The following is a 26769-nucleotide window of genomic DNA, read 5'->3' on the forward strand; positions in this document are numbered from 1 at the left end:
CTGCTAGGAAAGTGCTTTGACAGTGTTCTTTGGCATGCATTGTGTGTTACTGGTGGACTTTGCTGAACGCAGGACCTCTGTGAATGCTACAGCCTACATTAAAACATTGGTTAAGTTGTGTTGTGCCCTTCATGATAAATATCACAACATTAATGTTGCTGCTCATGTTCCTCAGAAAAATCACCAAATATGGGTGGTAGTTGCTCCAGCATCCGCCATATAGTGTGGACCATGCAGAATTGGACTTTCATCTGTTTGGTCCCATGAAGAAATTTCTGGTCAGCCAGGAGTGTGTGATAGATGCAAATCCTCAATCTACAATTGGCTATACACCAACCAAACATATTTCTATGAACAGGGCACACATACTGGTACCACAATAGGAGAAATGTGTTGAGAACATTTAAGACTATGTAGAAAGTTAAGTTGGTTGGTTTAAAAGAGGGGAACAGAGCGAGGTGGGGGTGGGGGGAAGGGACCAAACCGCGGGGCCATTGGCCCCTTGTTCCTGGTAAAATAATTACACAAGGGAAAGAAGAAAAGAAAGGAGACATACAGCACAATAACAGGAAAAGGGAAGAACCAGAAGAATGACAGACAGACAACCAACACTACCATGGACAAAACAAGAAAACCACAGAGATAAGCAAGAAACAGGTAGAAGGGGTAAAAACAAGAGAGCAAATGACCGTAGCTGGCTGACCACAAAAATAAAAACGAAAAGCCAGCCACTCTGTGACACATTAAAACATTCACCCTAAAAGCATTAGAGTGGAGAACACAAAGGGACAAAGGACATGCGCAATACCTTGTACAGAATGATAAAACCCACCATCAGTATAAAATGTAAAACTAAATTAGTCGATGAGGCATTGTCAGCTAAAAGTAATGGCAACGAGTCCGGTAAATGAAGAGTCAGTCACAGGGCAGCCCACCAAGATAGGGCGCACTGTCAGCCAGGCACCTCATCAACACCGAGGTGGGTCATCACAGCACAGGAGGTAGCCATGTGTCACCCAAGCATGGCCGAAGTCGAGCCAGCAGAGAACCACACAGACCCTGTGAGAGGCCTGCATGGAGGACTGCTACACATTCTTAGTCTCCTTAATGGCACAGTCTGTTGTGCATGCTGAGATTATGCCATTCCGTCTCCCAAAGCTGCAAAACATTGCAGCGTAGTACTGAACACAGGTCAGATACAGAGAAGCCTATCTCTGTAAGTGGTTTCCGCATAGCCTGTTTGGCCAGCCTGTCGGCAAGTTCATTGCCTGGGATTCCGACGTGACCTGGGGTCCAGAAAAACTCCATTGAACGACTGAATCATTCCAGGGCATACATGGACTCCTGGATGGTTGCTACCACAGGATGACAAGGGTAGCACTGGTCGATAGCTTGTAGGCTGCTCAAGGAGTCCATAAGCAGAAGAAACAACTCCCCAGGGCATGAACAGGTGTTCTCAAGAGCACAATATAGCAACCAGCTCAGTAGTAAAAACACTGCAGCCATCAGGCAAGGAATGCTGTTCAGTAAGTCCTCCATGGACACACACGAAGCCTATGTGAGCATCAGCCATTGAGCTATCTATGTAAACCAATTCGTGGCCTCTGTACACGTCAAGAATTGAGAGGAAGTGGCACCAGAGAGCTGCGGGATTAAGGTTCAGGCTTAGCCACAGCCTAGGTGTACACAATGGAGGTGTACGTAAATGGACCTTAAGTATAGGTGGTAAAGGCAAGGACTCCAGTTCGGAAAGAAGGGATCGGACACAAACTGCAATTGGAAACCATGACCTGGGCCGCCAATGCAGGAGATGAACCTCCGTGGATGGGAAAAGGGGACACTGAATCGGATGCACAGGAGAACTAAACGTGTGCAATGTAACTGGCCAGCAGTTGTGCATGCCTAACCTGCAATGGAGGGACTCTGGCCTCCACAAGGACGCTGGTCACCGGACTCTTCCTAAAAGCTCCTGCTGCTAAGTGAATGCCACAGTGGTGCACTGGGATGAGTAAATGCAATGCTGAGGGTGCCGCTCAACCATAAACCAGACACCCATGTCAAGGCGGGATTGACCAAGGACTCTGCTGCCAGCACCTCCTCTAAAGCTGATGAAGGTGAGGAAGCCAAATCAATCAGGCATTGAAAACCAGTCCTAAGTATCGATATGTCTCCACTACAGTGAGTGGATCATCATTAAGGTAAAGTTCTGGTTCTGGATGAATGGTACAACACCAACAGAAGTGCATAACACATGAGTTTGCAGCCAAAAACTCGAAACCGTGGGCTAGAGCCCATGACTGCACCTTGTGGATGGCTCCCTGTAGGCACCGCTTAGCAACACCAGCACTAGTGGAGCAGTAAAAAATGCAGAAGTCTTCTGCATACAGAGAAGGTGAGACAGACGGCCTAACAGCTGCTGCTAGACCATTAATGGCCACTAAAAATAGAGAGACACTCAATACAGAGCCCTGCAGGACCCCATTCTCCTAGATATGGGGGGGGGGAGGAGGGGGGAGGGGGGGAGAGAACTATGGGAAGCACCAAATTGGACACAGAACACACGAAGCAACAAGAAATTTTGGGGAAAAATCGGGAGCATACTTTAACAGCTATGAGCACTTGCTCAGTAGAGGACATGTGTTTCACATTAGTGATGAACGAATAGCTCCTCAAGTACGCAATTTAGAGCCCACATTTACTGGACATATTTTCTCATTTTTGTCCATACTACCACCACTGAAAGTTACCAACCCTACACTCTTCGCAGCACAAGAGCCAGTACATGTATTCAACTGTCAGAGGTATCAGAATGGTTTTCGTTTATAACTTTCGACTCTTTCGTTTCCGGTACAGAGATCCTTACTTCAAATTAACACATTTATCGTTCTCCATCATCCTAGAAAGTCTGTAACAATCATGAAATCACCCCGTGTATATGTACTTTTTACAGACGCCCACACCTATAACTCTGACACACTGTAGTCTCACTGGATGACTTTTCTGGACATGGGTTCCTTTTCAAAATATGATGTACTCACTCCCCTCTACAAGCCCTAGAAGTCTGTAACAGGAATTTCTGAGCACCCTGTATTTCATGTTAGTTTGCACATAAAACTTACTTTGTGAAACTACATTTCCCATTACTTTCTATATTATACACATCCCACCATGAATGATAAAGATGCAGAATCATTTAAATATAATGGTAGAGACAAGCTGCTATGGTCACATGTATTTACATGGTATGGTAAGAAATAGACACTGATAATAGTTCTTTAAAATTTTTAATTTGATGAATTCATTGAACTCTGTTGGCATATGTAAATGAAGTTCTCAATAACCAGAATAATTTATTCTATTAACTCAGTGTCACACTGTAGTTAGATCAAATGGAGCTGCACCAGGTCTTCAATATTGTGAAATATTTTGTATAGAAAGTAGATCATGCATTATTCATACAAGATACTTTGCTTTTCCAAAATTTTATGAACTATTTAAGCAGGCTTCACACTGAACCTTTGTCTCTCTTCCTATATGTGAAGTTGGTAGTAAGTGACTATGTAAGGTGACCAACTGGGTTAAGGTATTTTTCTCCCCAAGACACATTTGAATTTATATATCTTAATTTTATAGCCACAAATGTGTGTCACTTTTTTAATTAGTATGGTAAGCCCATAGAATGGATGGTTTGGACACTAACTTAGGTTTCTCTAGTGATGACTGGAAAAAATACTACCAGCCTATTTGGCAGTAATGTAACTAGGTTAGAAAATTCAAAGCCAACATGATTAAAAATGTTCTAAGCACAGTGTATGCAATCCCAGATATCTGCTGTCACTGTACAGTTATTAGCCCACCATATTTCCCAAGGTGCTTCAGAATTGTGCCTATATTCTGTGGGGGGTTTATGTCAAGTGTTTCTCCACTGTACATAGAGCACGTAAAGTTAGGTGTCAAACTTTTATTAAATTTTTATGATTAAGATTACTCCTGACAAACTGATCAATAATGTTCCATGTACACCAGGTTGCTTTTTTACTCCAAAAGACGAAAACTGACTTAACGTAAAGCATGCCCTATCAATATCAGTTGCCAATAAACTGACACCAGATTGGGTACAGGAGTTTAATGTACTAAATTGCAAGGTTATCAGTCTCTTCATTAAATATGTATCAAACCAGGAATAATCCTCAGGGGAAGGATATAAAATGCAAATGCTGGAAAGCCTGATTGTAACCACACTACAATAAGACAGAGAGAAAAATCATAGATAAGTAGGAGGGGGAATGAGAGGGGACAAGGCAAGCAAGCTGGCTCTGTCCAGAATGCAGTTGGGTGTCCCTGGAACATGGTATGTGGTGGGAGATGCAGCATATCTCCAGCATTACCTCACTATCCATTATCCCACGAAAATGACCAGTACAGACAGGATTATACAATTTTAGGAAAGACAAAAATATTAAAAATGATAACCATAAAATATGTGAGAAGAATAGGAAGGTGGGAAGGGTAGGGGCCAGCCTGTAGAGCAAGGTCCACTGTGAGTTCCATGGGCCATAGCAGGTTAGGGTTGTCTTCCAACTCTTCGGGCAACCTACGAGGCTAAAGTGCCCCACCTCACAGAGACCAGGTGAAATGTAAAACGAGGTCAGTCACTTTGGCATCGTCCACCAGCACCAGAGGTAGCATGTCAGAAAGGTTAACATATCACTGAAAAGCAGCCAAATTAGTGCAGTCTAATAGGATAGGAGCTACCATCAGCAGACACTGCATCAACAGTAATGTAGGTCCTCACAGAGAATGTGGCCATGGGTCAGCCAAGTGTGGCAAATGCATAGCTGACAGAAGGCAGTGGATTCCTTATGAAAAGTATCAATGGAAGAGTGCCACATGGTTGTCATCTCCTGAATTGCAATCAATTTCTTTGCGCAGTTCAGGACGGACCATTGTGAGTTCCAGATCTCAAACAATTGATGGCACAGAGTCGACGAGGGTCTAGTTCTGGGAACCCATTCCCAAATTGGCATCCAGCTAGCCAACTTTGCCAAGTGGTCAGCACATTCATTCCCTAAGAATCCAACATGTCTGGGGACCTAACAGAGAGAACTGGCCATCCAGCTTGATTGCAGTCAGAAAGAAGATTCTGGATAATTGTGACCAATGCATGATGAGGGTAGCACAGATCTATAGCCTGAAGGCTGCTTAGGGAGACATTTCAGATCAGAAACATCTTACCAGTGCAAGAACAAGCTTGGGTAAGGGCTCATTTGATTGTCACCAGTTCAGAAGTGAAGACACTGCATCCATTTGGTAGGGAGCATAGTTCACTGCACTTTGCATATGCATAGGTAAAATCGATTAGTCCAACTTTTGAGCTGGCAGTGCATACCACTTTCAAACCTGAAAACAAATCGAGGACAGCCAGAAACATGGGGTGAAACACCATGGGGTCAAATGCGTTTTGAAGCTAATACCCACTCCACTATGCCCAGCCGATTACAAACTGTGGTGTACCGTTGCATCAGAAACAAATTGGTCGCATTACTTATGAAATGCACTCTGTACCTGCCCAGTAACCCATTGCTCAGAGTCCCTGTGGCCCAGTCATGATTGGTACACACTCCCTGTTATACAGGGGGAGCTTTCAAGCTCAGGCACCATCAGAGCAAACTCTGCATGGTCAGAGGGCTACCTCCATGCTGATACTTTATGACCCCCCTCCTGAAACGGGATGGCTACTTCTGTGCTAGGTTTTGGGCAGTCTCAGTGTCTCTGCCATATTGGTTTTCCATGCTCTCTTTCCTTTATTTTTACACTTAACATTTTTGTGAGGTATACTGAAGCTGCAGTGTTCATGTTTAGCATGCTAGTGTAAAGGGGGATGCAAAACCAGGTAAGTTGTGAAGCCCATGCAATTCACATGTTTAAGTATATAAGTCAGCTGTCAGCATTTCCTTTGTCTTTGTGTAAAATTGTGTGTCACAAATTCATTCTGAAAACTTAGGAACAATAACTTGACCCAGTTTAAATGTATTTATGATGATTTTATCAAAACTTGTGCAGGTGTTTTGATGTAATGTGTAGTATTAAATCATCAGTTGTATACATAACCTGTGTTTCCCAGGAAGACTATATATTGTGTAGTATTATGTCATTAGCCTAAACTTGACGGGTGTATGAGATAACCGTGTTTGTGAAAAAATATTCAATGGAAAATCCCATTCTCTTCCAGAAAACGAAAATATCCACTCCTATAACACCAAGTAAAAAGGAAACTTTCATTTAGAGCCCACCAACACCACCCTGTTGTAAAAATCATAGAGGGAGACCAAGAGATGATTACACTAAGCAGATTCAGAAGGATGTAGGCTGCAGTAGGTACTGGGAGATGATGAGGCTTGCTCAGGATAGAGTAGCATGGAGAGCTGCATCAAACCAGTCTCAGGACTGAAGACCACAACCAAAACAACAACAACACCCTGAATAAAAAAGGAACCTTGTATTATGGGAAAGTTATTTATAATAAACTTTCCCCACAAATTAAATCAATAAATGACCTGGCGAATTTCAAATCAACTGCTAAGGCAAATCTGACTCATCATTGCTTCTATAGTCTCCATGAGTTCCTTCAGGAAGCTCACTAATGATTTGTGTCTTAGTGATGTATCATATAAATGTTGCTAGACCTTTAATGATTTACCATTTAAGTGTTGCTGTAATACAAATATTAATCTGCCAGTACAGTAAACACTTTCTGCTTTAAAATATCTACTCTTTATTTTTGTTCAATATTTGCTCTGTATATTGTAACTCAGTGATAACTTAATGTAGAAATAATGAAATTTATGCAAATTTAATATATTTTGTTATACAATGACCTGTCCTACATCAGAATATACTATTCGTGTACTGTATGATTACCAGGACTTGACTCTACTCTACTTTTCATAAACATAGCTACAGTATCCCTGTTCAACAAACAGTCCCCAAATTTCATTATGTACTTTGATGAAAAGGATACTTTTGAGAAGTTTCAGACATTGCAAATATTTTTGTAATTAATGAGTTCTTACATAATGTAACTCATAATAAACTGGTGTTTGGGACAGAGTTACTGTGAAGTCTGTATTGTCTGCATTTATTTGTCACGACAGACAAGAACTTAGATCCATTAAGACAGAAATCAAGCAGCATGTCAGATTATTTGGGCAAGACTCAGTACAAAGGGTAGGCATAAACTTATAATAGGGTCCTATCAACCACCTGACTCACTTCCTGATGTGACTAAAAACTTTTAAGAAAATCTCAGTTCTGTAGTATTATATTCCCAATCACTGGTGGAGAGTTAACCATCTAATAATCAACTGGGAAACTTACAGTTTTGTTAGTGGTGGGAGTGATACGACATCCTGTCAAACATTGCTATCACCTTCTCTGGAAACTACTTAGAGCAGGTAGTTTAGAATATCACCCATGATGGAGATACATTAGATCTAATAGCAATAAGCAGACCTGACCTCTTTGAGGAAGACACTTAAAACCAGTATCTGTGACGGAGGTAGTTTTAGCAACAATGGAGACAAAAGTACAAAGGCTAATTAAAACAGTCATTCAGTCTGTTCAGAAAACTAGACAGAGAAGCAGTAGTGTTATATCCCTGTGAGAGACTTTAAATTTAGTCAGGACAGGAGCATGTAGAGGAACTATGATTGGTTGGTTGGTTGATTTACCATTGGTCCAGTTTTACCATACAGCATAAATTGTAGAATTGATATTGGACAGGTCAAAGAAAAGTTGAAGTAATACATACTTAGCAAATAGTAGCAAGGTTCATGTTTAATAGAATAGTTTACCATGAACTGGATAGGTAGGTAGGTACCCAACAGAACTATTCAAAATATGAGATCCTCCATGGTATACAGTCACTGTAGAGAACCTCCTAAAGAAAGAGACTACTGCATAACAGGTGTAAAACAAATCATATGGCTGTAGATAGAGATATGCTGAATGCAACAAGAGAACTATGTATGAAGCCCTCAATGACCACAGCAGAATATTGTCAAAAGATCTTTCACAAGACCAAAAGATCTTCTGGTCATATGTAAAGGACATTAGTGGCACTATGGCACTCTAGTTAGTGTCCACTCGCCAACGTAAGTCAGGAAACGAAATTGAGAGTAGCAAAGCAAAAGCAGAAATGCTTAACTCTGTTTTCAAATATTCCTTTACAAAGGAAAACCCACGAGTATTGCCTCAGTTTAATCCTTGTGCAGCACAAGGATTAAACTGAGGCGAGTGAAATAGGTATTAGTATCAGTGGCATCTGAAATCATTAAAACTGGACAAAGACCCAGTGTCCAATGGAGACCCCATCAGATTCTATACCCAATTCATAGATGAGTGAGCCCTTTGTCACCTATAATCTTTGATTCCTCAAACAAAGGATCACTTCCAGTAGCTGGAAGGAAGCAAAGGTCACACCCGTCTATATTACAAGTAGCAGAAGTTATCCAAAACTGCCATCCAATATCCTTGACAAAGATCATAGATCAAGTGAAACCCAACTTGCACTTTTCTCAGATGACATCCTGAAAGCCATGGCTTGAGGCAGTCAGGTAGATGCAATATTTCTCGATTTCCAAAATGCATTTAATTCAGTGCAACACATATGCTTATTGTTGAAAATATCACTGTATCAGTTAACAGGTATAATTTGTGACTCCAATGAGGTTTTCTTGATAAGGAGTAGACAGTATGCTATCTTTGATGGATAGTGACAAAGATGTAGAAGTACCTTCTGGTGCCCCTTGCTTTTCATGATGAATATTAATGGTATTTCAGACAATCTTAATAGTAACCTCAGGCTTTCTGCAAATGATGCAGTTATCTGCAACAAAGTACAGCCTGAACAAAGCTGTTCAGATATTCAATCAGACCTTGATAACATTTCAAAGCGTTGCAGTGACTGGCAACTTGCTGTAAATGTTCAAAAACTAAACATTTTCCACTGCATTTTCCACTCCACAAAACAAAAAATCAAAAACCATAGCATCCTATGAATATAACAATATTGAGTCACAGCTGGAATCTATGAATTCTGAAAATCCTTAGTAGGGACATGCAGTGGAACAATCATGTAGCCTCAGTTGTGGGTAAATCAGGAAGCAGACATCAGTTTATTGATAGGAAACTAGGGAAATGCAGTCAGGTTGCAAAGGAGACCACTTACAAACTACTTGTGTGGTCCATTCCTGAATGCTACTCTAGTGTGTGGGACCAGTACCAAATAGGACTGGCAGAGGGTATTTAACATATACAGGGAAGGGCAGATAAATTGTCAAAGGTTTGTCTGACCCATGGAAGAGTGTCAATGATATATTGAACCAAATGGCCTGACAGACTAAGATATGTCGACACTATCCTGATGGAATCTACCAACAAAGTTTCAAGACCCAGCTTTAAATGATAGCTATAGTAATATGCTACAACCCCCTGTATACTGCTCCCATAGGGATCTTGAGGATATGGTTAGAGTAGTTACATCATGCACCGAAGCATTTAAACAATCATCTTTCCCACACTCTGTATGTGAATGGAATGTGAAAAGCCCTAATAACTGGTGCAGTGGAAGATACCCTCTGTCATGCACTTGACAGTGATTCAAAGAGTGTAGATGTTAATCAACAAACTTCTGTAATCAAACACACACAACCTACCTTTTCGTATTTACTGCAATACTAACACTTACCGTCAATGGTGGAATGATAGCAGGAAGCCACAGCCAAGTGTCATCTGCATTTGCTGGAGAGATTGTACTATTACTGGAAGGGATCTTTCTGCAAATTGGTGTAGTTGGAGTAGTAGTAGTGACCACACTACCGGAAGTAGCAGCAGTGGAGGCTGTTTTGGTGAGAACAGCTGGTGAATTGCATTCATAGCTGATTGGAGACAAGGTTCTTGAGGACCATGCTGAGTCCACAGGGCTAATGGAATCCAAGCTGTTGAGAAGTGGAGGAGATCCAGAAAAAGTTAGTTCTGGGCAAGTACTCCCTGGTGTGTACAATGGTGATATAGATTTCACTGACTTCACACCATCATCAGTTTCATTGTCTTGCTTTGGAATTTCAATACACAATGCTTTTCCCAATTTCTCCAGATCTGACTTGGCTGTATGTGGCACAATTGAATGTGGTTCATCATGTAATACACAGCCACCATTGCTTATAATGACAGATATTCCATCACTGGAATATGTCATGAAACTACAATCATTGTCCGAGTATGCAGGGCTAGTTGGCTCTGGGATGTCCCTTTCTCCACCGAGTTCTAATACTGATGCTGCTCTTAAGTCTAATTCCTCAGGCTGTGTTCTTGTTTGCACCGGAAATTTGACAGTTGGAGCATAGCTTTCCCTGGAATGTTCCAATCTTTTCGTGCTTTTATCAGCCATTAGTTCAGGTACAGTATGTCCAATATTGTCTTTGCCACACCTGTTGCTATTATTTGTCGGTTGTGGAACATTTATTTTCAGCTTCTCTTTTCTTGCTGTAGGCAGTGTGCTGCCGCTCTCACGTTGTTTGGTTGGCAATATTAACTCAGCATGTCTGGATGATTTTGTTCCCTCAGCAGCCTTTTTTCCAACATTATTTGAAGTAGCCACCTTGTGGCTCTTTCTGGGGGAGTCATTCTTTTGATTAAACTTACCATCAGGCATAAAATCACTGAGTATTTTTTTTTCCATACGAGACTTCTGATGTGGGGCAGACAATGAACTCTTCTGAGACTCTGTGTGTGGAGTCCTACTGTGCAGTTGTGTTGGCGTGGAAGTACCCTGCAACAGAAAATAAATATCCCATGGGTACTTAACTGCGGCAAAATGAGTTTTGCATAAAACTGAATATTAGTTGCATTTAGTATTTTCATCACACCTATAGAAGCTTCTGGCAACTGTTTAAATTTTGCTATTCATTCTCCTTATTGACAAAAAGCCAATTATGTTTGAAGTAGTAAAAACATATTTTGGGTGTAAATAAAATAACAGTTTTATGCCTTTCAGAAGACTTGTCTAGTAGGCAATTATTAATGTACTTCAAACATTGCAGCAAATCATTTTGGGAGATAATGCTCTCATCAGGTTGCCAATACTGGACACTCACACATGGTCAAAATACTAGTAATTCTTAACAACACAATTGTTATATTCATAAACAAAAACATACTGGAATGAGTCAATCTGATGAGAGCACAGTCTCTTTAAACATATAACATGTCAATTACCGTTAAACTTTGTTGAAGGCTATCAAATTCAAACCAACTGGTTATGACATTTATCATAACAACAGTGAAACACTGCTCTAGAACACACAAGTATACCACTCACCTTAGCCACAGCAGTGCACACTTTCTTCCACCATTGGTTCTCTTTGAACTGCAGCTCAACTACTGCTAACAATAGGCATTGTCTGGAATCAACACTGTGCCATCTGTTGAGTCTGGGGCCAGTATAAGGATGCAAGGCTGTGGTCCCATTAAAGAACTTGATATAATAAGTTAACGGAAGAGAAATGATTTAATACTGTGTGGTATGTGCACACATTTCATGAAATAAGTAACTTACCCCAGGTTTTTCTGTCACCTTAATCATCATCTCAATTTGTGTATTAATTGCTTCAGCCCTTAAATGGAATTAGTAATAGTTTTCATTTAAAAGACATGGAAATTAAAGAGAATCAGCAAGCTTATTTTGAAGTTTTTTGTTTACTGTTCTGTAGAACATGGCACCAGAGACAACATAGCCCCACTGCAAATGATGTTCTCAAGTTTGGGATGAGTTGGCTGGTGTAAGCAAGCAGCTGAAAATCGCCCTGGAAACTCGAGTGATTGGAAACAGCTGCAAATGATTGTATTGAGAGGGTTCCTGGAAGTTGTGCACCACAGATACTCTGTACCCTTGGTAGTTCAAACACATGGTAAAGATTATATTGCTTAGGGAAATGGCAGCAGGGAAATGGCAGCAAGGAATGTATGCCTGGAGGCATCATTGAAACTGTTGAAGGGTACACAACTTCCAGGAACCCTTCCTGGAATTATACCACAGGTTAGTGTCTCCCTAAATGGATGCATGTGTGCACCACACCTTGGGGGTAACAAACCACATGGCTGACTGTGTGGGGGCACACATGGATTATTTAGAGGATGCAGCTCCCCGTTCACTCTAGATAACAATAGCTGTAAGAGACTTGCACGTGCTTGTATAATATCCAAAGAAATACCCCCTGACAGTGGGTGTAGTAAAATATTAGTGATTACCAAAGCATTCGCAACAAAGTGCCAGAGTTTGAAGCATTTCTAAGAATGCTGTGGAGCTCTCACAATACCAGGCACAGAAATCTGGTTAAAACTTAAAATGGACAACTGTGAGATTTCTGAGGAGAAATTTAAATTCACATCAAAAGAGTGGGCCAATGCTAAGTGGAACTGGAATATTTGTTGTGGACAAGAAACTCAAACCCACAAACATAAAAATTGGAGATGAATGGAAGACTGTTTTGGCAAGAGTCAGCGACAAGAGCCAGCACAATCATAATTTGATCCTTTTATCAACCACCAGACTCCTCCAGATGTAACCAGAAGATTTAGAGAAAACCTAAATTCCCTACTACATAAGTTTCCCAGATAAACTTATCAGAAGTAACTAATCAAACAATCAACTGGGAAAATTACAATTTTGAATGGGGTAGGCATGACTACATGTCCTGCTAAACATTACTAATTCCTTCTCTGAGAACTGCCTAGAACAGATAGTTCTGAAGATCATTTATGACAAATGTATGGCAACATAAAAATATGACTTCTTTGACACTGTCCATATTGAATCTTATCAGTGGCCTTGATGCAGCTGCAGCAATGCTTATCAATGTACAAAAGACAACTAAAACAAGTAAAATGATTTTTATGTTTAGGGAACTAGATAAAGAGGCAGTAACTCAATGAAAAACTTTAAATATTTTGCTCTGGAGAGGATCATGGAAAAGAACTGAGGCTCAGGTATAAAGGGATCACACACACACACACACACACACACACACACACACACACACACACACACACACACACACACACACACACATTCCTAAAACCAACAAGCTGCAGAAACATGTTCCTGATTGGAAAAGGAGGAAAAAAGATTCTGATGAATGTGTCAGGAAGTCGTTTCTGAAAGTATTTGTATGGAGTGTAGGCATGTATGGAAGTGAAACGTGGACAATACATAGTTTAGACAAGAAGAGAATAGAAGCTTTCGAAATGTGGCACTACAGAAGAATGCCAAAGATTAGATGGGTAGATCACATAACTAATGAGGAGGTATTGAATAGAATTGGAGAGAAGAGAAATTTGTGGCACAACTTGACTAGAAGAAGGGCTTGGTTGGTAGGACATGTTCTGTTTAGTATTGGAGGGCAGCGTGGGAAGTAAAAATCGTAGAGGGAGACCAAGAGATGAATACACTAAGCAGATTCAGAAGGATGTAGTTTGCAGTCGTTACTGGGAGATGAAGGTTGCACAGGATAGAGTAGCATGGAGAGCTGCATCAAACCAGTCTTAGGACTGAAAACAACAACAACAACAACAACAACAACAACAACAACAACGAATGTGTGTCTGGAAGTACATTGTTGCCACATGCCATGTGTTTCTTGTGTGTTGCATGCCGCATGATTGATGTAGCATACAATAAATAGCATAACGGTCCTGCATTATAGTCAGGAACAAGCAGAGATGGTGTTTGTGTATGGTCAAGCAGATGGAAACAGTCAAGAGGCAGCACGGCTATACGAAAACAATTACCCTCACAAACACCAACCATATCACACAACATTTCAAGCACTTTTTTGGTGTTTGTGTGATCATGGGTCCTTCCAGACAGATGAATGTACAAGGAGGTAGCCAACTGTGTGTACACCAGATTTGAAGGACTGGGTGCCAATAATTGTGCACTTGTCTTTGTGCTCTTTCTTTGTATGTTTAACAAAATGAATGCCCTGTCATTCCATATTAGCCTGGAGTTCCTTAATTTTAATGAAGAGACTGTGTGAGTGAGGTGTGCCTCTTTACTGGTAAAGGCTGTGGCCTAAAGAGTTATGCAAGTGTCTTAATTGTGCCTGTCTGCAACTTGAAGTGTCTTCTTTATGGTAAGTAGCAATATTTCTTTTCCTACATTGTTGACTGGCAGATGAGATTTCAATCAATGAGGAACCAGATCACATCTTACTAATGGAATCAACTAAATCGAACTTACCTTCAATGCGTTCTACAAAAATGAGCAGTTTAGTAGCGGCAAATGTCTCTCCATCTGTCCTAGAACAAACAAAGTAATGGGGAAAGGGTTTTGCCCTAAGCCAGTGGGCCTGGACCCACCTCCAGGGGAGTAGAAGGCTGAGGAAGCAAAATCAGGAATAGAGAGAGAGAGAGAGAGAGAGAGAGAGAGAGAGAGAGAGAGAGAGAGAGAGAACAATTCATATCTGGAGAGAGAGAGAGAGAGAGAGAGAGAGAGAACAATTCATATCTGGAGAGAGAGAGAGAGAGAGAGAGAGAGAGAGAGAGAACAATTCATATCTGGAGAGAGAGAGAGAGAGAGAGAGAGAGAGAGAGAGAGAGAGAGAGAACAATTCATATCTGAAGGGAGGGGGAGAAAAAAAAAAAAAAAAAAAAAGAAGTATGCAGCTTAGCACACTTCATGCAAATATTGTGCAACCTGGTACCAAGCCTCCAAGCAGGGGCTCACTCTGTGGGCACCACCCAGCAGCAGTGAGGGCCACCTGGCACAGTTTGTTGCTGGGACTTCCAATGCACAAAAAAGATGAGCAACATCTCCTAAGGATACAGGAGGCAGTGACAGCTGAAGTACCCCAAGTGTGATACCTGTGTTGTCAGGTGACTGAGGCAGATGGGTACATAACAAGCACACCCACACAGACTGGCTACTGTGATGGTAACTTTGTGAGGGGGAGGGGGAGGGGGAGGTGCAGAGGCTAGAGTTGGGAGGGAAGAGGGGGAGAAGTGCAACACATTCCGTAAATGCTAGGAAGGGAGTTCTTCCCCAGATTGCTCACACTACACAAAGAATTTAGAAAGGGAGATCAAATGCTAAAGAGGACCAGAAAAAAAAGCCAAAAACGGAGAATGGAAATACAAGACAAGACCGGAAAGGAATAACAGAACCCAGGAAATAACTGGGTCGACAAAGGGAAGAAGGGAGAAAGGGGGAGGAGCTAGGATGGGAATGAATGGATATGGGGAAGGGAATGCAGCCCAGGAGAGAAGAGAAGCTGCAATAGCTCGGGGCCCCATGAACGTCACACACATACCCACAAAAGAGCTGTAAGCCTTGTTTGGGTGGGAAGGTAATTGTTCTGGAGTCATTTAGACAGACAACAGGTCTTTCTGTCTATGTAGCAGCAGTACGTTTCCTTTATGATTAGGATCAATTGCCACTCCCTCCACAATCCAGTGTGGCTTCCTGCATTTCACTACAGTACTCCAGCACGGTGACTTCTCTATATACAAAGCATCAGCCAGGAAAAGCCTCATGGAATTTTTTACATTATCAATTTGCTCCTTTATAAACATTATGAAAAAAGTAATGGTGTTTTACCACTCCTCAGGGTATGATCGAAGTTGCTTTTGCATCTGAAGACTGCCCTTCATTGAGAATGACAAGCTGTATTCTGTTTGTTAGAAAATCTTCAATCCAGTCACACAGTTTGTCCAATAATCCATAAAACTTCTGTAGCAGAAGGAACACAGAATCTACCTGTGTGTCTGAGGGTCTAGTGAGAATGGTAATGCTTTTCTTCCTCAAACATGTTACACGATCATCTGCTCTGTCTCTAATCACATTGTTGGCAGAAAGTTAAACACCAATTTGTCTAAAAACATCAAAGCATTCCTACCTAATGGAGCAGCGACCATGTTTTTCTTGTGTGTATATTCAATATTCCACCACCACCACCACCACCACCACCACCACCACCACCACCCAACATGAAGGAAAAATGAAAGAATCTTTTATGAGATCTCAATTCTAAACAATCTCTACTACCCATTGGTTGTGCTGCCCTTAATAAAATTCTATCCAGAGTATGCTTTGTAATACCTTCTTGGATTTCTGTTTTTTGAATTAAGCCCAGTGGTTTTGAGGCTCACTGGAATTCTAATCAATGTGCCCCATGCGCATTACCAGTTTCATTTTATGATAGTGAGGAAATTATGTTGTTGAATGTGTCGACAGTAGACACAGATCACACACAAAACTAAACAAAAATATAAAAAATTTATATGGCTGCATGCTAGTGATTTACCATTTTTAATGACTTATCTGCTTGAGAATTCCTTTATGGTATAGAAAGAGTTGATAAGAAGCAACAATTAATCTATATTTGAAAACATGTATCTGTCAAACATTTCATTTCCATGGGAAGCATATGGAAGTTTTGTAGTTGCATAATTCACCCATTTCTTGCCAAAGTTAGTTTAATTAAAGATTAAGGCATGTAATTTTTTGTTCTAATGTTATACCTGTGAATACTGTTACACTTAAACTTAGATTGTTGATGAGTTTGTTTTAAGTGAGTAAATATGATGTGAAGCTGTGGTTAATATTCCCAGCTGCTTAAAGAAATACTTGCAACATGTACTTGTGTGAACTTCACACATAATTCTAATTATTTTCTTTTGGGCAATGAATATATACTTTTGACTAAGCAAGGCGTTATGCCAGATCATCATCCCATAAGACAGCAGAGTGAAAATATGCTAAATATTTTAACTTCTATAGCCCCAAAGTTGGCCATTATCCAGGCATGTGCTGAACTATGTGCTTAATGAAAAACTTAACTTCCCTAACAGTACATTATGTGGAAACCATCAAATGCTTTTGGTAAGTCACAGAATATCTCAGTGATATTTAATCATTTACAGATTTCATTATGTGCTCAGTAAAGGTATAAACAGCAAATTCAATAGAATGCCCCCTTCAATTCCAAACAGTGTTTTGATAAGTATTCCATTACTACATAGTTGTGTGTGGTGACACTAGTACATTAGCTTCTCAAACTTTTAGAAAATGTTATGAGAGATGACACTGGGTGGGAATTCTTGACATCTGTGGAGCCAGTCTTTTTATAAAGAGGCCCTAACAATTGCATATTCCAAATTTTCTGGAAAAACCCTGGGTTAATGACGCAAGATTTCTAAATTTCTTATGCACTGTACTGTTTTGCTCTCTATTCTGAACTATTTGAACCTATTTTCTCACCTAATTTTGCAAAGTAATTATCAAAAATATCTGCTACACTTTTTTTTACAATGCTTTCATTCTCTTTAACAGAATGAATGTCACCTATTACTTCTTTCCCTGTCTCTCTTAACAACATTTCATATTGATTTTATTTTATTATCAGAATTGTCAATTACAGGGAAGATACACATGTGCATGGATTTTCTTACAACTTTTCTTAGTACATTACAGTACCATTTATAATGAAGTATTTCTCGATACTTACTTGTTCTGGGTATTTCTTACACGTCTTTAACAATAGCTGCAGTGATTCAAAGTTTCTTTAATGATTTTATATCACAATTTACTATCTTTTCAGGCAAACTTTCAAAAATGAAAACAAACTCATCAAGCCTTATGTTGAATTTAGAGTTAACATTATGGTCACTTAAGTATCACCCCAGTCAACTTTTGAGCATTCTTTAAAGCCTTTAATAGTTTTGTCAATCAGTCTCACCGTTTTCTTAGAGTGTTTCTGAGCTGTTCATGGAGCAAAATTATATAATGCGACTGATTGTGCATAGTGATCTGAAAATCCATTTAAACCAGACACAACTGTGTATAAATTTCTGCTTGCTGAATTAATGCTTTACCTTCAAGGGTACTAATATATTTAACAACTTCTGTCAGGAAATTTATGACGAATGCCAAATTAAAAGTGGCCAAAAGCAATCTTTATCACTTTTGCTGTCAGATCCCTTCGAGAAATTTGCATTAAAATAACAAGCATAATAACCACTTCCTTCCATCTGACATAGCACAATAATTAATCAAAATTTTTCATGGAAATTTCCCAGATACCCATTGGGAGACCTGTATACAACAACAATCACAAATATTACATTTCAAAACAGCAACTCATGAGCATACAAGAGGCTAAAAATATATTTTTTAAAAGCCATATATTTTCAAATTGTTTCCAAAAGAACATTATCCCCTACAAAATGCTCTCCATTATGACAAACATTTGTCCATTGGCACTTCTACTGTTTGAAACATTTTTTGTAGTCATCTTCAGAAATGGCTGACAGCTCCTCCCTCTTTTTTTTGAGGTCTTTAGTGTTGTCAATTTGGTGTCCTTTCATTCCCACTTCACGCTTGGAAATAAGGGAAAGGTACGGCAAAAAGGTACGGCAAAAAGGTACGGCAAAAAGGTACGGCAAAAAGGTACGGCAAAAAGGTACGGCAAAAAGGTACGGCAAAAAGGTACGGCAAAAAGGTACGGCAAAAAGGTACGGCAAAAAGGTACGGCAAAAAGGTACGGCAAAAAGGTACGGCAAAAAGGTACGGCAAAAAGGTACGGCAAAAAGGTACGGCAAAAAGGTACGGCAAAAAGGTACGGCAAAAAGGTACGGCAAAAAGGTACGGCAAAAAGGTACGGCAAAAAGGTACGGCAAAAAGGTACGGCAAAAAGGTACGGCAAAAAGGTACGGCAAAAAGGTACGGCAAAAAGGTACGGCAAAAAGGTACGGCAAAAAGGTACGGCAAAAAGGTACGGCAAAAAGGTACGGCAAAAAGGTACGGCAAAAAGGTACGGCAAAAAGGTACGGCAAAAAGGTACGGCAAAAAGGTACGGCAAAAAGGTACGGCAAAAAGGTACGGCAAAAAGGTACGGCAAAAAGGTACGGCAAAAAGGTACGGCAAAAAGGTACGGCAAAAAGGTACGGCAAAAAGGTACGGCAAAAAGGTACGGCAAAAAGGTACGGCAAAAAGGTACGGCAAAAAGGTACGGCAAAAAGGTACGGCAAAAAGGTACGGCAAAAAGGTACGGCAAAAAGGTACGGCAAAAAGGTACGGCAAAAAGGTACGGCAAAAAGGTACGGCAAAAAGGTACGGCAAAAAGGTACGGCAAAAAGGTACGGCAAAAAGGTACGGCAAAAAGGTACGGCAAAAAGGTACGGCAAAAAGGTACGGCAAAAAGGTACGGCAAAAAGGTACGGCAAAAAGGTACGGCAAAAAGGTACGGCAAAAAGGTACGGCAAAAAGGTACGGCAAAAAGGTACGGCAAAAAGGTACGGCAAAAAGGTACGGCAAAAAGGTACGGCAAAAAGGTACGGCAAAAAGGTACGGCAAAAAGGTACGGCAAAAAGGTACGGCAAAAAGGTACGGCAAAAAGGTACGGCAAAAAGGTACGGCAAAAAGGTACGGCAAAAAGGTACGGCAAAAAGGTACGGCAAAAAGGTACGGCAAAAAGGTACGGCAAAAAGGTACGGCAAAAAGGTACGGCAAAAAGGTACGGCAAAAAGGTACGGCAAAAAGGTACGGCAAAAAGGTACGGCAAAAAGGTACGGCAAAAAGGTACGGCAAAAAGGTACGGCAAAAAGGTACGGCAAAAAGGTACGGCAAAAAGGTACGGCAAAAAGGTACGGCAAAAAGGTACGGCAAAAAGGTACGGCAAAAAGGTACGGCAAAAAGGTACGGCAAAAAGGTACGGCAAAAAGGTACGGCAAAAAGGTACGGCAAAAAGGTACGGCAAAAAGGTACGGCAAAAAGGTACGGCAAAAAGGTACGGCAAAAAGGTACGGCAAAAAGGTACGGCAAAAAGGTACGGCAAAAAGGTACGGCAAAAAGGTACGGCAAAAAGGTACGGCAAAAAGGTACGGCAAAAAGGTACGGCAAAAAGGTACGGCAAAAAGGTACGGCAAAAAGGTACGGCAAAAAGGTACGGCAAAAAGGTACGGCAAAAAGGTACGGCAAAAAGGTAAGGCAAAAAGGTAAGGCAAAAAGGTAAGGCAAAAAGGTAAGGCAAAAAGGTAAGGCAAAAAGGTAAGGCAAAAAGGTAAGGCAAAAAGGTAAGGCAAAAAGGTAAGGCAAAAAGGTAAGGCAAAAAGGTAAGGCAAAAAGGTAAGGCAAAAAGGTAAGGCAAAAAGGTAAGGCAAAAAGGTAAGGCAAAAAGGTAAGGCAAAAAGGTAAGGCAAAAAGGTAAGGCAAAAAGGTAAGGCAAAAAGGTAAGGCAAAAAGGTAAGGCAAAAAGGTAAGGCAAAAAGGTAAGGCAAAAAGGTAAGGCAAAAAGGTAAGGCAAAAAGGTAAGGCAAAAAGGTAAGGCAAAAAGGTAAGGCAAAAAGGTAAGGCAAAAAGGTAAGGCAAAAAGGTAAGGCAAAAAGGTAAGGCAAAAAGGTAAGGCAAAAAGGTAAGGCAAAAAGGTAAGGCAAAAAGGTAAGGCAAAAAGGTAAGGCAAAAAGGTAAGGCAAAAAGGTAAGGCAAAAAGGTAAGGCAAAAAGGTAAGGCAAAAAGGTAAGGCAAAAAGGTAAGGCAAAAAGGTAAGGCAAAAAGGTAAGGCAAAAAGGTAAGGCAAAAAGGTAAGGCAAAAAGGTAAGGCAAAAAGGTAAGGCAAAAAGGTAAGGCAAAAAGGTAAGGCAAAAAGGTAAGGCAAAAAGGTAAGGCAAAAAGGTAAGGCAAAAAGGTAAGGCAAAAAGGTAAGGCAAAAAGGTAAGGCAAAAAGGTAAGGCACATGGGGTGGTCGAACCATGTCATTTTTCCACCAAAAACTAACAGAGATGGCTGTGTGTGTGCGCAGGTGCGTTGTCATGGTGGAAGAGTCAGTCTCCTGTCTGCCCAAATCTTAAAATTCACTGAACTGAGCTTCAAGATAATCACAAATCAGTTTATCAATTGTCTGTTGATGATCTGTGAGCACAAGCTTTCTAATTTTTTCAATATTTTTGTTGGTTCAGATAGTTTACGGACAACCAGAATGAGGTTTGTCCTCAGTCGGCAAGTCTCCATTTTTAAACCTAGCAAACCACTCATACACTCGAGTTTTTCCCATAGCATTATCTTGGTAAGCTGTTATCAACATTATAACAGTTTCAGCAGCAATTTTAATGAGTAGAAAGAAAAGCAGCACTAGCAGAAACAATCACTGCAGATGAACAGAACAGCCCAGGTCAACAACACACGCAGCACTGAACTGTCAATGAGTTGCGCTATACATTCCTAGTGGCAGAAATCTTACTACACTAACTCTGCCGATGGAACTGTTTTTCTTTTTATTTGTACCCCTTTATATGCTTCTCCATGCTGATCTATCCAGAATTTACTTACAGGGTATGAATAAAAATTTTGAAGCATCAAAAACAACGTTACCATGCCTAATACAGTGTGTGAAAACCATTTGACTTCAAAACAGCTTCCACTCATCTCTGAATGGAGAACTACAGCTCCTGTATGATTTTCAAGACTATCATCCATTACTTCCCAAAAAATAATGGCAAGTTTAGGTAGTGATGAAGGAGGTGGGCAGCTATCACACATCCTCCTCTCCAAAATAGATTACAAAGACTCCACAATATTGAGATCTGGCAACTGGTGGACCGTGGAGATGCGACAATTCATTCTCGTGCACACAGAACCTGTTCTGGATGTTTCGAGCTCTGTGAACAGGAGCCCTATCATATTTGAACACAGTACCACCATTGGGGAACAAACTTACACAATAAATCACACAAATCTACAGGCAGTGTATTCAACTAAATACTTATGGATTACAATTACAAGTAACTTAAACTGGAATGATCACAGATAATATTGTGTGGAAGGCAAACTAAAGACATACTATTTATTGAAATGAATTTATTGTATGGCACCAATGGCTGGGAGTCCCTGACTTTGGAAGTTTGGCTGCTGAGTTGCAAGCCATTTCAGTTGACACCACATTGGGATACTTGCTTGTCAATGATGAAATGATGGGGGACAACAACACCCAGTCCCTCAGTGAAGAAAATCTCTGACCTGGTCGGGAATTGAATCCGGTTCTCTGCATGGCAGTCAGATGTGCTGACCACACATCTAAGGAGGCAGACAATACAAATTGACAGAACCCTTACAAGCTGCCACAAATACTTTAAAGTGACTGCCTATACTATGATTGTCCATTTTCTTCTGGATATCGCTGTAAAATGTGGAATCCACATTAGATAGGATTGAGGGAGGACATTAAAACAATTCAAAGAAGGGCAGCTCCTATTGAATTATTGCAAACCAGGAGAGAGAGCACCATGAATATATGATGTGGATTGTGGTGGAAATCATTAAAGGCATTCCTCATTGTGGCAGGACCTTCTCATGAAATTTTAATCATCAATTTCCTCCTCTGAATGCAAAAATTTTTCTTTGGTGCCCACCTACATAAGGAGAAATGATCATAAGAAATCAGAGCTTGCACAGAAAGCTTTAAGTGTGCTTTCCCTGCACACCTTCCGGGAGTAGAACAGCAGAGAAATAGCTTGAAGGTAGTTCAATGAACCTCCACCTGGCACTTAATTGGGAATTGTGATTGAATAGCATGACATGGCTGCCTAAATAATCACCAAGCACCCACCATGTTGCATTCCTGGCACAAAGTTGGACAGAAGTTGGAAACTGTGTGAAACAAAGACTCATCTGAGCAAAAGCTATTCTTCCACTGGCCCATAGTCCAGGTTTTATGGCTTCGGCACCATGTTTTCCTGTTACAGGCATTTGCATCACTGATGAATGGTTTTGGGATTCCATCTCATCTGGCAGTCACCTGTTTCTGGGGCTTCCTTCATGTATTTTGGTGTGGACAGGATTCATGAGTGCAACATTTAGTTCCACAGTGACTTTTGTAGGTATCATACACTCATTTTTGGTACAATCATCATCAATGAATCTGTCATGATCACTCAACACACATTTTTGTCTACTTTGTAACTTAAGAGACAATGTTTCTGTTTTCATTGTATGTGGTACAAATCTTCAATACAATGCCTCTCCAAACACCAAACACTTAGGTTATCTTGGTTGAGGAAGCACCTATCATACAAGCACTAACAGTTCGTCAACTTTTGAATTCACTTAGCTACAGCACAATGCACTCATGATTACACACAACAGCATCCTGATCATGACTGACAACATACTGAGGAAACTGCACAGGAGCTCAAATGTTCAAATGTGTGTGAAATATTATGGGACTTAACTCATAAGGTCATCAGCCCCTAAGCTTACACACTAAATTAACCTAAATTAAAACACACACACCCATGCCCAAGGGAGGACTTGAACCTTCGCCGGGACCAACCGAACAGTCCACGACTGCAGCGCCTTAGACTGCTCAGCTAATCCCACACAGCTGCACAGGTGCTACTTGTGGTCAAATATAACAGTGTAACGTGAAGGTTTGGCTAGGATCTGAATTCATGTTTAAGCATGCATGACCCTTTATTTTTGCCCTACCCCCTTATTTCTACACATTCGTATCCCTTTATAAATGTGGAAATTCCTTCTTCATATATACTTACATTGAGGTTTTCTACCCCTGTAGTAAATGGGAAACACTGCCTAACTGCTGTTACCAAGTGCTTTAATTTCCACTAACACTTCACTAAATATTCTCAGGTGACAAGTGTGTAAGACCTTGCACACCACTTGGGCACATATGAAAATAGTTTACATAGCTTGGTATAAAACTATATACAACAAACTGATTTTGTGTGTATCAAACCACTCAAACATTCTAGGCAGCTGTCACCTGAGAATATTCAACGAACATCATAATAAGTAGAAATTAACACATAACAGCACATCCTACTCTAGCATTACTTTTCCTCAACAGTAGTTGATACAGTAATATTTTTCAAATTTTAGACACGTCAATTTATCTCAGCTGTTTTTCTGAAAAAATTCATATAATTTTATACACAATACGTTATTTTAAGATAAAATTTATGAAAAGGAATTACTTTATTTTTGATGTTACAATCGATAAGTACTACACTATGATCAAAAGTATCTGGACAACTGGCTGAAAATGACTTAAAAGTTTGTGGTGCCCTTCATCAGTAATGCTGGAATTCAATATGGTCTTGGCTCACCCTTGGCCTTGATGACAGCTTCCACTCTCACAGGCATATGTCCACAATCAGTTGATGGAAGGTTACTTGGGGAATGGCAGCCCATTCTTTACAGAGTGCTGCACCGAGGAGAGGAATCAATGAAGTCAGCGTTCCAAAACATCCCAAAGGGTGTCTACAGGATTCAGGTGAGGACTCTGTGCAGGCCAGTCCATTACAGGGACGTTACTGTCGTGTAACCACTCCGCCACAGGCCATGCATTATGAACAGGTATTTGATCATGTTGAAGGATGCAACTGCCATCTCCAAATTACTCTTCAACAGTGGGAAGCATTACTTAAAACATCAATGTAGACTTGTGCTGCATTAGTGCCACACAAAACAACATGAAAAACATAATTTCACCATAACACCACTGCCTCCGAGTTTTACTGTTGGCACTACCACACGCTAGCAGATGACTCACCAGCCATTTGCCATACCCACACCCTGCCATCAAATCACCACATTGTGTACTGTGATTCATCACTCCACACAACATTTTTCCACTGTTCAATCATCTGATGTTTACGCTCCTTACAACAAGTGAGGCACCATTTGGCATTTACCGGCGTGCTATGTGGGGTATGAGCAGCCATTCGACCATGAAATCCAAGTTCTCACCTCCCACCTGTCAGTATTTGTAGTGGATCCTGATGCAGTTTGGAATTCCTGTGTGATGGTCTGGATAGATGTCTGCCCACTACACATTACAACCCTCTTCATCTGAAGAGCAGTCTGTCAGTCAACAGACAAGGTCGGCCTGTACGCTTTTGTGTCCCCCTTCACATTTCCACTTCACTACTGCATTGGAAACAATGGACCTAGGGATGTTTAGGAGTGTGGAAATCTCATTTACAGATGTATGACAAGTGACACCCAATCACCTGACCATGTTTGACATCCGTGAGTTCCGCAATGTGCCCCATTCCACTCTCTCATTATGTCCAATGACTACTGAGGTCATTGATGTGGAGTACCTGGCAGCAAAATGTACCTAATATGAAAAATGTATGTTTTGGAGGGTGTCTAGATAGTTTTGACCACAGTGTATCTCTTAATGTCACACTTAAAATTTCTATTATTAATTATGCAATCTAGTACTATTTACTATGTTTATTTCTGGATTCATTTATGAAATAATAATCAAAATTAACAGAAATTCATTTCTCAAGAAAAATTGTAAGCCCTTTGGAATACTGTTATTTCCTCTGAGTGAGACAGTAGTAAGCAAGCCTTTGATGTGATCGGACATATTTTTGTATTTTGGGTGAATAATGTAATTTCGGCTTTGTTAATGTGAAAATTCAAAAGACTGTATGACATATTAAAATGTGATAAAATATACTAATGTAAAAACAAAAATTCTCCACCAACAATCTTCAAAATTATTTAGATCAATTCAACCAAGAGAACCTACAATGTGAGAATTTGAGCTTCAAGAATCAGACCCCTAGACATAAACTGAGGCCAACTCTGCAAGGAAAGATAAGTAAACAAAAGGTTTATTGTAATCTTACTCCTCCCAAATCTTCAGGAAAGACTTTGCAGAAATTAGGAAGCAGGGGGGAGATTACAAGTGTGGGGCATCATCCAGGATTAATTGACTAATAATGAAGTTTCGTCTGTTGCAGAAAGTGTTTTATTTCATTGATTTTTAAAATTTATATATGAATAAATTTTTGTATGACATGGAGCAAAAGCTGAAGGTAGTCCAGCAGTGATCATGTACTACCAATAATGATGGACTAGATCGGATGAAAGTGAAGAGGACTTCGCAACTACAACCAGGACATCAAAAAGGAAATATAAGTACAGACTATTTTTGAAGTTAATTTGTGAACTCTTGTGCTTGTTAACAAAATGAATTGGGATGAAAGCAAAAGTGATTTAGAAATTAAAGCTGCAAGATCCAGTCATGACATGTTTGAGTCCAGTGAAATCGTAGTCAGTAAAGAAACAGTAAAAACTCATATTGCAGTTAGTTTTAACAGAACTAGAGGAAATGAAAACATAACAATAGCAAATTTAGAGCAGTTAATGATCAGTTAACTGGAATAAGAACTTTTTTTTTTTTTTAAAAAAAAAAAGTAGCAAAATGGACGGAGTACAAGATCAGATAGGTCAACTTAGTAACCAAGTTTCAGAGTTAAAAAATAGGTTGTCAGAGGGGTTAAGGAAAGTTAATGAATAAAGTTAATGTTTTAGAAAATAAATCTATTGTTTTGGAAAATGAGTTTGTAGCCGAGTCAGCAAAACAGAGAACGCAAAAAATGTTGACATCAGTTGAACAGAAGGATGTAACAGAAAAATCCCAACAAAATATTGCCTGTTTAAACCAAAAACTTCAAATGTAGAAAACAATATGCAAACTAATGCAACTGTTTTAGCTCAAAAAATTTCAGCAGTTCATGAAATTTGCAGTCACAAAAATCTATGTGGTCAACACTCCTATCAGATAATTTACATCCAGTGGATTTTCTGCACCACTGTAGAGATACTTTTGTATCAAGCATGAATGACAATAAAAAAAAATTAATTTGTTGAATGACATCTTTAAGGCAAAGCTCTGTCAT

General features: G+C 40.1%; 1 protein-coding gene across 2 annotated transcripts in view; it reads right to left on the reverse strand.

The window, feature by feature from the left end:
• LOC126237220 (uncharacterized) overlaps positions 1-26769 on the reverse strand; it is a 547235-nt gene that overhangs the window by 31194 nt on the left and 489272 nt on the right. For both annotated transcript variants that reach the window (XM_049947108.1, XM_049947107.1), the window contains one exon: positions 9749-10831. In XM_049947108.1, coding sequence (XP_049803065.1) covers positions 9749-10831 — 1083 coding nt within the window. The remainder of the gene's footprint in view (positions 1-9748; positions 10832-26769) is intronic.

Source organism: Schistocerca nitens, chromosome 2, assembly GCF_023898315.1.
Source record: "Schistocerca nitens isolate TAMUIC-IGC-003100 chromosome 2, iqSchNite1.1, whole genome shotgun sequence".
NCBI classification, from domain to species: domain Eukaryota; kingdom Metazoa; phylum Arthropoda; class Insecta; order Orthoptera; family Acrididae; genus Schistocerca; species Schistocerca nitens.